Here is a 13144-nt window from a genome sequence, read left to right as displayed (position 1 = left end):
TGTGTGTGTGTGTGTGTGTGTGTGTGTGTGTGTGTGTGTGTGTGTGTAATGTTATAGGAGGAAGTAGAGGGTATGAGATGCATTTGCCATTAGTTCATCCAAACTGCCAGCTTGATTACAGGGCTTGAAAGTCAGAGCCCATTAAGGGAAGCATTCCCATCTAGGCTTATAGGACCCCGGGGCCTTTTTACCTCCCACTGTGCAGAGCCCCAGTGTTTTCCTACAATGTCCACCAGGCACTAAATAGAGTGAGAAATGGTCAGGGCTCCTTTAAGAAGTACTATTTAAAACACAGATCCTACATAGAATGAATGGTCCAGTCTTTCATTCATGCAGATCACTAGCTTCCTGCTCGGTCTCTGGCAAATTATGAGGGCTTGATCCAGATCTATTAATCTGATGGATGGAAGGATGGATGAATGAATGAATGGTTGAATACATGCATGTTCATAAGGAGCTATGGGTACAAACTTCCATGCAATGCTGAGTGAAACCTTACGGACAGTGGCTGTAACATCCAAGACAAGTGGAAGAAAGAGTCAAAGGCTCAATAGCAAAGGAAAAGAACACTGATGTCACCCAACAGTCCCTAGCTTCTCAGAAGCTTCCATTGCAGTGGAAGGTTTGATCATTGCTCTAAACTGTCCTAGGGAAGGGGCAAAGAGAAGCTAAGAAGCCAGGCTGAAAAACCCAATTGCAGGGGCTTTGGGAAGTTGGAGAGAGGAGATGCTGATTCAGTTCTGAATAAGAAGTTTCTATATGAATACCCTGTGCTAATCAACTATGCCACTGGCCCCCCAGTGAGTGAGTTTCGAAAACTCCAATTGTGACTGAAACCCAAGCACACTGCAAGGAGCAGGTTTTTCTCACTGGGACAGTTTATACACATTCACAGATACCTGTCCGGATGTCATGGTTAACACCTTCCACAGAGATGATGGCGTTCGAAATCCCTTTCCCTTGTAAATCTCTCACTATACCTTTGATGCCTCGATGAACCTGCAGCAAAACATGAGACTCAGTGAGTCACCAGCCAGCTCTGGACAACAACGACACAAGGAAGCAAGCAGGGCAAGTACCATCAGCTCTGCCCTCACCAAGAACACTCAAAGTAACGTGTCTAGCTCTTTATGTGCCTGGGTCTGCATGGACTTGGTAGAATATTTTGTGGCTCATGATCCAGAAAGTTTCCTGTTGCAGTTAAAAACTTCCAGGTGAAAACATTAGGGTCTGAGAGTTTCATTAAAATCCACCAACTAGGGGTAGGGATGCAGTGCTGAGACATAACACCAGTCTAGCCTGCAAGTGGCCCTGTTCCCTCCCTAGCACTGAAAAGTAAAGCAAAATTCTCTGGAAACCAGAACTTAATTTTTGTTAATTTTATTTTTATTTATTTTAGCTTGAGACAGTGTCACATTGTGTAGTCCCAACTGGCCTGGAACTTGCTATAGAGACTCAGATGGTCTTGAACTCAGCATCCTTCTACTTTGGTCTCCCAAGTGCTAGGATTGAAGGCTTGCACTGCCAGTTTAAAATGTAACTTTATTTTATCAGGCATGCTTATTTGGACCTTCCTGGGCTCCACAGACTTAATAACATAGGTGTTAGAAACAAAGGAACCAGAGGCCATAAAAAAAAAAATTAATCGCTTTGTATTGAGTTCATCTACTAACTAACCATGTCATAGAACACACAGCAGCCAGACCCTGTACCTCGACCTCTCTGTCCGTAGGATAATATGACAATCCATGATGACTCAGCAACTTCTCACTGATAGTCTGGGCGTGTTAGCTACAGGAGCAATTTGGGCAAACTCAGACCGTAGCTTCAAAATTGCCCAATTTCCACAGTCAAGCCTTTCTCTCTTTTCCTTATGCAAAGGAAAATGAGCCGTTCCCATGACGATTTGGGACTGGGGCAGAAGTTGTACTCATGGCTTCCTGAGAGGAAGAAACTGGCTCCTACTCTCTATACCAAGAGTCCTTCTGGAAACCCTTGCAGGGCAGACTTGGCATAAGATCCAGGTGCCAACCACAGTCATCTTGCAGAGGTGTAGCCACTGCACCAGGAAGCTAGTGTGCCCAAGCACAGGTTACATGCACCATCCGGCTCTCCCAAGGCTGTGATTTTCACACCTACAACCCATTTCCTACCTAATTCCTCTCCTCCCGGCCACACATCCAGCGTACCTGTTCCATGAACACAATCAGAGACTCCCGGTTATTCTCCCATTCCTCGGGCAGCTCGCTCTCGTGTGGGTATTTATCACAGCCCACGTAGATGGACAGCTCAAAGCAGTTTGTATGGAGGTAGCTGAAATCATTGAGACCTGTCAAGCCAACCAGACATTTTAAACTGATTTATGCTTCAAGTGGCAAGGGGAGTGGGCAAGAATGTCCAAGAACATTTAGAGTGCTTCAGCTGAACAGGGAAGCAGAAAGAATCGACTATAGATAAAGAAGAGGAAAACAAACCTGGAAAGCTATCGTTAATAACCACAATGGATTAAGTGTTTAATTTACTGTTTGGCAGCCATATGGGTCTCGGATGAGAACCTTAATAGTCCCCTGTTTCAATTCATTAAGATAGCAAACCTCTGCCCTGTCTGTGTGGTCTTCTCTCTCTCTCTTCCCCGCCTCTTCCAGGCATGCCTGTAAGTTGTGTCTTGCAGGTCACTGCATTGTCCTCACAAACTCAGCCATAGCTCAGCCTCACAAATAAGACAAGTGAGGCTGTGATTACTGGGAATTTTATCCCAGATTTGTGCTTCTTCAAAGGATCATGGTCTAGGTTGGAGCCTCGACCATGTGGATGGTTGCTTTGCAGCTGCTTGGCAATCACACCCACTCAGAGTCCCAAAGCAACAGATCTGCATCCTGACGTGCAGATAGGAAGCAGCCAGCCTGGAGTATGACTGTCCCATATGAACTTCCTGGGGCTGCTGTTACAAATGACTACATCATGGCTTAAAGCAGACACTCATTCCCATGTGCTGAGAGGCTAGAAGTCCTCAGGTGTGTTTGCTCCCTGCAGAACTTTGTAGGAGCACCCTCCTAGCCAGCTCAGCTTCTGCTGGCCTAGGCATTTCTTATGTCAATTGCTTGACTCTGCCCAATCTTCTGTATTTGCTTTTTCCTCTTTGGGTTCATTTAAGGACACATCTCACTGATGTAGCACATATCTGGTAATAGAGAAGGAGCATTTTCAGGCCCTTAATTACATCTTCAAAGACTGTCTTCCCAGTAAAGTAACAATTACAGGTGCAAAGGAGTTACAAAACAGACATGTTGTTTTGCGGGGCTCTTTCTCAAGTCATTACATACCTAGTATTTGTTAAATGAGTAAATTACTATCACAAGTGTCACATGGCATAAAGTAGCTCGACTCTTGGGGTGGGCGGGGTGCCAGCGATTGGACCCAAGCCATTATCCATGCTCAGCACTGAGTCCCTCTCTAACGAGCTCCCCCTCAACATTTCCACCTCTGAACAGGATGTGCAGCAAGCTGTGCTCTACAACAGTAGGGCAAGCATCGTTTTGTAGAGGAAAAGATCCTCTAAGGACCCCTACCTGCTCCCTAAGGGCCAGAAGAAGGTACACGCTTGAGACATGAGGCTCTGTGTGGACAGAGAAAAATGTGCTCTCCAAAGGCCCTCTTATGAAGGGTCTTTTGCTTTAAAGCCAGATTTTGGGATGTCAACCCACGGTCCCATCCTGAAAACAGTACCAAACCTTGAGCAATCTAGCGCTCTCCATTTGATTCCAGACCCCAGATAGTTGAATTTCAGCAACTGTGACCTCTCAGGATAAAGCAATGGAGAGGAAAAAAGGAACAAGGGGACATGATGAGATTCAGGGAATGTTTTGCAAGGGCAGGCCAACTCTGGAGTCATCTGTCTTGATTTATCTATCAACCTACAGTGAGACACTGAGGACATCTGGGGCCTATGGAAACACGGTAACTGCTCAGCCCAGGTCTTGACTCTTAAGGAAGGATGGGCCTCCTCTGGGTATAAAGGTGTCATTAGCCTCACATTCTTAGGCCCTGCTTGTACTGAAATAATTTTGATAATTAAAATTCTGGAATGGGTTTCTCTCTCTCTCTCTCTCTCTCTCTCTCTCTCTCTCTCCCTCTTTTTCTCTCTCTCCCTCCCTCCCTCCTTCCCTCTCTTCTTTTCATTTCTTTCTTTCCCCTGTTTTTACATCTTTTTTTTTTTCAAGAAGCAACTAAAGCACTGAAAGCCTGAGACATGCTGCTGCAATGCAGAGAAACTTCAGCCTGAGGAAGCTTGGGGCCATCCATCTCTGTTGCTGACACTCTGCCCTTCAAGTGAGACCTTGCTCAGAGTGTTCCAAACAGAAGGGTTTTGACTGGGAAAGGTGACTTCTTGTCTGAAGCACCTGTGGATCAGGATCTGCTACACAGCCTCAGAGCTTTTTCCAAAACTTTAGGCCCAGCAAGAGACATCGTTTGCAACCCTTTCTGTGCCCCAAATCATACCCATTGCTCACGGCACCTGCCCTCTTTGTGATTGTCATTGCGGGTCTGCAGCCAAGAAGACAGTCCTTTTGGAGTTCAGAAGGACTGGCCGCCCATGCTGGACACTGTGAAATGTCCAAAGCCTCACTCATAACTGCTTCCCCCATACTCACTGCTGCTGGCAGGGCAGGACAATGGGTGAGAAGACAGGGCAGAGGGACTGAGGGGAAGGGAAGAAATTAGAAAGCAGACTTCATTAATCTACAAAGGAAGAAATCTACAGAGTTCATAACAGTATGATGGAAAAGACACAAGCTGCCACACTGTATTGCCATAAAGTCCCCAAAATAAGGGCAAGCAGAATTGGGAGGGTGGAAACATTCAGTGCTGCCTGCATAGCTATATGGCAGTCTATGGCAGCCTGCTTTCCATGACATCACTATTGTCCAGACAGTGTCAAATTCAACAGTGTCTGTTCGCAATGTAGTCACAGCAGCAAAAAATAAATATAAATAAATAGATTTTACTCAGATATTCTTGTAGGTATGTCTTTAGGGCTAAACTTGATTTTTTTTTAAATTACCAGTAGGAAATGTTCCTGATAGATGCAAACCAGTGTTTATTTTGTAATTTGTATAGTTCAGTGTAATTTGTATGGGGCAAATGTTGTAATTTATATAGTGCAAAAACAGATAAAATATTTTCACTTGTATTGTTGCCAAGACAAAAATGGTGTCCTTTCTGATATGTTTTAAAGTGACTATGGGAACAAATATTTCTGTTTTTTTTTCCTTTTTCAAGAGAGGAACATACTTGAGAAGTATATGAATCTATAGAAAAGTATACTATCAAAATTAACTAGCATAGTGGGACATAGAAAAGAATAGACTCATGAAATCATAAAGTCTCCTAGTTTCCTTTGAAGTTGCTGAGGTAAAATATTCCAACAAAAAGCAACTGAGATGGGATTATCTGGCTTACAATTTCAGGTCACAGTACAACACAGCAGGGAGCTTGGAGTGGCTAGTCATATCCACAGTCAAGAGCAAAGAGAAACAAATGCATACACATGCATATCTACTTGCTTGGCCATGCTCAGTTCAATTTCTCCACTTTTATTTAGTTTAAAGACATCTACCTAAGGAATGGTGCTGCCCACTGTGGGCTGGGTCTTTCTCGCATCAACTACCATCCATCCCTTAAACATGCCCACAGGTCAACCCAATATAGACAAACCCTCACAGTAACTTGGGGCATTACTCTTCTCCTGGGTGATTCTAGGTTGTGTCAAGTTGACAATTAAATCTAACATTACATGATGAACATGCCTGATGAGGCCACTGGGGGTGGAACCTTAGGCTGAGTGTTTCTGACCAGCAGACATGAATTACACCCACATACACTCTCTCTGTGATCCTAACATATCCTAGACGAAAACATCAACACCATATTTTTAAGCCAATTTTTTTCTAATAGAAAAGTGTAAGGATTCAGAGAAAAGTTATCCAGAGTCATACATTATCTGAATGATAAAGCCAAAGTTGAACTATTAGACATGAAAGATCTTTCAATTCCATTATTGCCTTCACAGACCTCTCACTATCAAGAAAAAAAGTTATTTGTATTATGCTGGTACCTTCAACCCCCGTAGATGACTTTAGACAACATGCTATTCTCAACCCTTGCAAATCTTGGCATGTAAACCATGAGGCTCTCTGGTTGCTGCCAAGTGATTTGGGGGGTCTCTTGGAAAATCCTCTCCAGGCCCATGTGGTGACTATATATAGTTGGCTTTGATGTATGGCACTGGTGACACTGGGTAGCTAGCCCATGGACAGCAGATGTATGCAACTGTTTCCATCACATGGCGATCTCAAAACACAGCAACTCAGTCACATCACACCTGAGCCAGGATGCAGACTCACGACCTCAGACTTCCCCTAGATCAGTGGTTCTAAGCAAAGAGCCCTAACTTTGGCACCAATGTGCCTTGCTACTTTCTCCGATCTACAGTCCTGTGAAATGTGAGTGTCTAGGTGGCTAAGGGCAAGAACTAATAAGTTCCAGCTCTACCAGTTTCTTGATAGGGCAGAGTTCCAGCCATCTCCAGGCTCTCTCATTCATAAAAATGAGTAAGTCCCACCCACCTCTGAGAATGCAGTAAAAGGGTTAAAGGATAGTCTTTGGGGAGTGCTGAGGCCAATGCTTTGGAAGTCATTGCTGGCCATCATACTGAGCATAACGACAAAGAGTTTGATGGCTAATCTTTGTCAACTTTACTATATCTGGAATTATTTAAAACCCAAACAACTGGGCACACCTGTGAGAGATTTTCATGATTGTCTCTTTTGAGGTGAGAAGATGTACCCTAAATCTGGGCCACACCTTCTGATGGTAGCCCACATGAAGGGACATGGAAGAAGGGAGCTTTTGCTCTTTGCCTGCTTGCCTCACTCTTCCTGGCAAGCGCATCTATCCTGTCATCGAAGTATTCTTTTGCTGGTATGAGAACCTGTGTCTTCAAGATTCCAATATAGACTGGAGATCAGCAGCTCTCTGGCAATTCCTCAGGACTCTAGCACCCGCCAGATTCTTTGCCTTTCTGTTAGGAGAAAGACCTACTCAGACTTATAGCTTGTAAGCCACTCTATATAGTTCAGTTCTCTTAGAAAACCCTGACTAATGAACAGGACACATATGGTAGAAAGGCCTGGGTTTAACTCTGAACTAGAATCTATGATTATTAATATTGCCAACTTGACAGGACCTACAATCCTCCTAATAGACATATCCCTGTGTATGTCTATGATGGATATCTAGACTGTGTTAATTAAGGTGAGAAAACCTAACTGTGGATGCCACTGTGTCATAGGCTGAGTTACTAGACTGAACTACAAGAAAAAAAGTGACTGAGTATCAGCACCCATCTCGCTCTATTTCCGGACTATGGATCCAATATAACCAATTGTCCCACATTCCTTCCATAATGGACTGCATCCTCAAATGTGAGTCAGCATACCCCCAACACACACACACACACACACACACACACACACACACACGCACGCACGCACATATGCACGTGTATACACATGCACACAGGTGTGCGCACACACACATTCACACACACCTTCATATGCATGTGCATGCCTTAAATTGCTTTTGTCAGATATTTTGTCACAGCACCAAGAAAAGTAACTAATGCACCATCTGTGGTCCTTGGTGATGTTAGACTGGCAGATAGACCTAAGACGTACTTCCAGCCACTGTGTGCCAGGAAGCCCCATTGACGGTGCCCTCCTCCTTCTGAAAATCTTCCGTGTGGCACACTCGCCTCCTGGCATCTGTCATGAGTCGATGAGTGGAGGCATAGGAATATGCCAGCCAGCGGAACACATGATCGTCGGGTGTTGGGGTGTGCTCCTGCGTCTTCCACAGGGATCGCACCATGTCATAGGGGTATGCCACAACCAGCTCACCCCCCTGTAGGTTGCCTCCTAGCACAAACAGTATCTTCTCCATCCAGGCAATGACGGCTCTGGTCTCCGTGGCCACCTGGGAGTACACAAATTTAACAAACAGAAGTTGTTTTGCTTCCTTAGCTTTCCAAAAAGAGAAATGTTTGAAAAATCAGAAATTTTATGGAATAATCTCAGCAATATTCAAAATCTCAAACTGTGTCCTGGGAAAACTGGACATTTTAGAAGCAATGGATTAAAAAAGAGAAGGCCAGGGAAATGTTGAGTTTCCATGGTAGGATATTCTAGTAAATACTTCAACGGGGTTAAAGTGTCATCATTTCATGAATCCAGTGAACTCCTGGGTTGAGGTGTTCACTAACTACAGACGGCATGAGACACACAACCAGGAGCACCTCCAAACCATAAGCCTCAATCTGACCATGCTGCTATCCAAGGTATCAGCTGACTTTTCTAGCAAAGGACTCAAAGGTGACTATTTGGGGCTTTGTGGACTAGGCAGGCTCTGTCACAGCTACCCAGCTCTGTTCCTGTAGCAAAGAAACACCATGGACAAAGTGCAAATGTGTGCCAGTCAAAGCCGCTCAGGAAGGCAGGGCTGGGTGGGCTGGAGATTGTGGACTTCAGTCTTAAAGTCACTCTCAGTTTCCAGAAAACAGAAGGATCCCAGAGGCAGTAAACCCAGCCGCTCATGCACAATCAAGGGTGGTATATGAAGGTAAGCAAGACAGGGGAGAAGAGGAAGGAATGGAGGGTGGCCTGATAACAGAGACATAAAATGTCTTGTAACACAAGAGAGAGGAACGGGCTTCATTTGAATCTAGATTTAAGCAGAGGGTGGGGGTGAAGTGTGATGAGAGAAATGGGGGGGGGGTTCATTGATTGCTATAAGAAGTGAAATGGGATCTCTAGCCCTAACCCTAGCCTTGCAATTAAAACAACAACAACAACAACAAAACAAACAAACCAAAACAAAAAGACCACACACACACACACACAAACAAAAAAAACCAAAAAACAAAAAAACAACAGCAGCAGCAACAACAAAAACCCAATTTGGGACCATGGAGGACTCAGCAGATAAAACCATTTGCCTCACCTTCTAAGCCTGGCTGGAGTTCAATTCTCAGAACCCACTTAAATCGAGATGTGGTAATCCACATCTGTAATCAGCCTAGAGAGACAGGAGGCAGAGACAAGAGACTCACTGAGAAGGAGCTCACTGGCCAGTGTGCTGGAAACAGCAAAGATCCGGTTTGAACAAAGTGTAGAGAGAGAACTGACTCCTGAAAGCTGTTATCCACACCCCGCCCCCCCCCATAGGGTTACCATGGTACATGTGCACCCATATGTGCACACACACGGACACAATAAACCTGAAAAAGAAATGACGTGTTTTTAACATAACAATGGATGTAAAGGCTGGATGTAAGGGATGGCTCCTGCCACTTAGAGATCCCTGTTAAAATGTTTATAAATAAAATCACATGAGGACATGCCTGCTTTAGGAAGGCACATGAGCTGGCACATGTCACTGCTGACATGAGTGCTTGTGAACCCTCTATAGTTTCCTTTACTTTTGTACATTTGACTTTTTATGGGGGAAAAGGAGTTAAACTGATGATGTTAAAAGATTAATTTAGAAGGCTGATGTGGTTTCATACAAACATGTGAATCAAATCAGATTATAATAAATGACCCATTGCCACACAAAGATAATTTCAGCAAGACAACGTTGATGCCAATATAGAAGCACAGAGGGCCACTTACTGTGCAGACAGAAACGCTGACTCAGGGCTGCAGTGTGTTTGCTGAGCCTCATTAAACTTGCTTCTCTGCTTGAAGCACACCACACGTCCTGGGTCAGGTTAATTATGGAACACAGCTCACGGCACAGAATCAGTACTGCCCCATGCTGTGAAGCCATAGTTAACCCAAGACCCAAGTCTCAGGAGCAGTTGCTATGCACCTGTGTGATTTCAGCACCACCACCCCCATACCACACTGCTTCCCATCAGAAAAGGCTTCCTACCCTAAACGAGAGGCTCTCATTTCCCCTCTGTCTTGCTTTAACTGCACACGAGGACATAAAAAACACTTACTGTTTGGTTCTACTTGGCTTCTCAATTTTTTGACCCAGTTTATGCCCCTAAGTCTCATTCCTGATTTTGATGAATATGATTGCTCAGTTTCTTCTACTTTACGATGACGAGATTGTTTGCCTACATACATGATAATGACACTAAGTCTTTTGCTATAAGCTGTCTGCTTTGAACTCTCTTGTGCTATATGTTCTGGTATACACATCAAGTGAAATGGCCATATGTTACTAGAACTCTGTCTCCAGTATATCATAAGTGGCACTGTCTATATCTAGCAATTAGTGAAAGCTGATGTCATGGGAGAATAATTAGCATGGATGAGGGTAATGATAGTGAAAAAATTCATGCATTCTGAGAGTGGTTTGTTTGTTTGTTTGTTTGTTTATAATTCTATAGTTATGGAAATTCAATCAAATGACTCTACCAAGAATCTCCAAAATACCAGCTTGAAAGTTAGCATTGACCCCATTCTCTACTGTTGGAAAAGAAAGATGTATTTGTCTTCTTTGTCCCTGCCACAGCCTCTGCAGATACCAGCGGGTGACCTTTCACCCTCCTCCGTCACACAGATTAGAATTGTTTTCACTCACTGTGGCGTTCTCAGACAGAAACCACTCAGGGATGGCAATGTAGTGGTTGGGGACTTTCCTCGGGGCATTCTGCCGGTCCTCTGCCTCCCAGAGCAGCGAATTTAAATCCGGAAAGTTGTTGTTGATATCGATGCCATCATGGGTCCAACGTCCCAGGGACCAGCCTCCCAACTCGGAACCCTGGAGAAGATTCAGAATGGGAAGAGATCTCCGACTCCAGGAGAACCCAGATGTGTGATGTGTCTATGTCTATCTCCCATGTGCATCTCCAAGTCTCTGAATGCTCTTTGTCCCAGAAAAGATATCACAGAATAATACAGAAAAACCTACTATGAACATCTGATAAACCACAGACAACACAGTCAGCTCACTTTAAAGATGGACATCCAGAGGAGCACTCCTACCATATAGTCAAGCCCAAAAGCCTTAGATTTCTTATACTCCTCCCTTCCCACGACCTTCCACTACATGGATGAACCCTCTGAAAGGGAAGAAGTCTGGAACTAGAGCATTGCAGAATCACTTACTGTCAGTGCAGTACCAATGTGTTCCCCTTGCCCTGCTGGCTTTATTGGTGTGTCTATGACCATACCACCCTGAACATGCACAGTGTTATCTGATTTTAGAGGCTAAGCATGGCTGGGCCTGTTAGTACTTGGATGGGGGTTATTATTTTAACTACCCAGATAGTTATTTGTGCCCAAACCAACAAACACAACTAAGTGCTGAACTTTAAGGATGCATTTGACAGGAACCTCCATTTAGATGATGCTCTATTACACCAAATATTGTGAAATAGTACTGTTGATCCATCCTTTGATGTAGCGCAATTATATACATATGTTTTATATATACTCGTGACATATATAAATTTCATATGATAATTAGAACACAAAATATAGGCAATATCTCAGAATAATCAAAACAGTTATCACTAGGAGACAGATGAGAATGTTAGCAGTAATAACTAAAGCCATATATATATATATATATATATATATATATATATATATAATCACAGAAGTGTTCAACCAACCTGAGATGCTACTGCCATGGCTATGTAATAATGGCACTACTCATTGTAGACACTCTAGGTTGTAGACATACACCTCTCAGTGTCACCATCAAGACATACACCTCTCTCAGTGTCATCATCAGTTTTAATTTCTGCTCTGTATCTCCCAGAAACCTTACCAAGCAAAGAAACAATCAGAAAGAAGGCAAACAGCTACAGGCAAAGGGCTGCAGACACAGGCTGCCAGCTTCAGCAAAGAAGGAAAAGTGGCTGGGGAGATGGCTCAGTTGATAAAGTACTTGCTGAGCAAGCATGAATTTAGATCCCCAGTACCCAAGTAAAATCTAAGTACAACAGTACATGTATTGAGGAGGTAGAAACAGGTAGATCGCTAGGACATAATGGCCTACTGGCCTAGCTGAATCGATGCATTTTAAGTTCAGCAGGGGACCCTGTCTCAGGAACTAAAGGAGAGAAGCATTGACAAAGACACCCAATATTAACCTCAAGGCCTCCCCATGCACATATACACATATGTACATGTACTCCCATACATGCACATGCATAGGCACACATGCACACCTACACATCACTGACCTAAAAACCGAGAGAGAAAGAGAGAGAGAGACAGAGAGAGACAGAGAGACAGAAAGAGACAGAGAGACAGAGAGAGACAGAGAAAGGGGGGGATACTCTTGTTGTCCACTGGGCTAAGCACACCAGAGTTGGATATCATGCTTGCTTCAGGCAGGGGCGGGGCTCGAATGCACTCACTCCTTCGGAGGCCTTCTCATAGCCGTCAGGATTGAGGGAGGGTAGGATGTGGATCCGAGTCTCCTCCACCAAGCGGACGATGCGTGCATTCTGTGCCAAGTACTCCTGGCAGAGGAACTGCAGCAGCAGCAGCAGCAACTCTCGGCCCAGAACCTCATTGCCGTGAGCGCCTGCGATGTAGTGGAACTCGGGCTCACCTTGACAGAGACAGACACACAGGCTCCTGCAGGCATCCACATGGGGCCTGGCAAGGTTCGGAAGGACACAAACAGCCTTACAGAAATACTTTTTCCCTTTCAAATAACCCTCCAAAATTATACTGGGATAATTATTTGAAAACCAAATGCTCAAAGAGGTAAGAAAAATTGTAGCTAGCAAGCGTGAACCTCAAGAGCCACAGGGTTTAAGTTCTTAGCAAGGAAAGACCAAATATTTCCGTGCTTATGGCTACAAACTAGACACAAAGTACAGCCATTGCTTTTCTCTTCTCTGGGGCAGTTGCTTTCTGGGAATTTTTTATTTACATTTTGCAAGGATCCAAAGATGAATGAATACATTTTAAAAAAATCTTAAAGGGAATCAGCAAGGACTGTTTGGTTAATGGTCTGAATATTTTCTCTCCTCCAAAACTTAGTTAGCTACCTACTGAGAGGTGCTGTGTGTGTGTGTGTGTGTGTGTGTGTGTGTGTGTGTGTGTGTGTGTGT

At 44.1% G+C, this 13144-nt stretch overlaps 1 protein-coding gene across 1 annotated transcript in view; it reads right to left on the bottom strand.

Annotated features, from left to right (window-relative positions):
* The window catches only part of Cpxm2 (carboxypeptidase X, M14 family member 2), a 106392-nt gene that overhangs the window by 2998 nt on the left and 90250 nt on the right, over window positions 1-13144 (bottom strand). Inside the window, exons 9-13 of the mRNA XM_028772544.1 lie at window positions 12440-12636; window positions 10651-10830; window positions 7737-8034; window positions 2190-2329; window positions 900-999 (exon numbers count right to left, since the gene is read on the bottom strand). Of these exons, the coding sequence (XP_028628377.1) occupies window positions 900-999; window positions 2190-2329; window positions 7737-8034; window positions 10651-10830; window positions 12440-12636 (915 nt within the window). The remainder of the gene's footprint in view (window positions 1-899; window positions 1000-2189; window positions 2330-7736; window positions 8035-10650; window positions 10831-12439; window positions 12637-13144) is intronic.

Source organism: Grammomys surdaster, unplaced genomic scaffold, assembly GCF_004785775.1.
Source record: "Grammomys surdaster isolate TR1022 unplaced genomic scaffold, NIH_TR_1.0 214, whole genome shotgun sequence".
Lineage (NCBI taxonomy): Eukaryota > Metazoa > Chordata > Mammalia > Rodentia > Muridae > Grammomys > Grammomys surdaster.
Note: the sequence above shows the minus strand (reverse complement) of the source record. Positions and strands in the feature narration are given on the sequence as shown.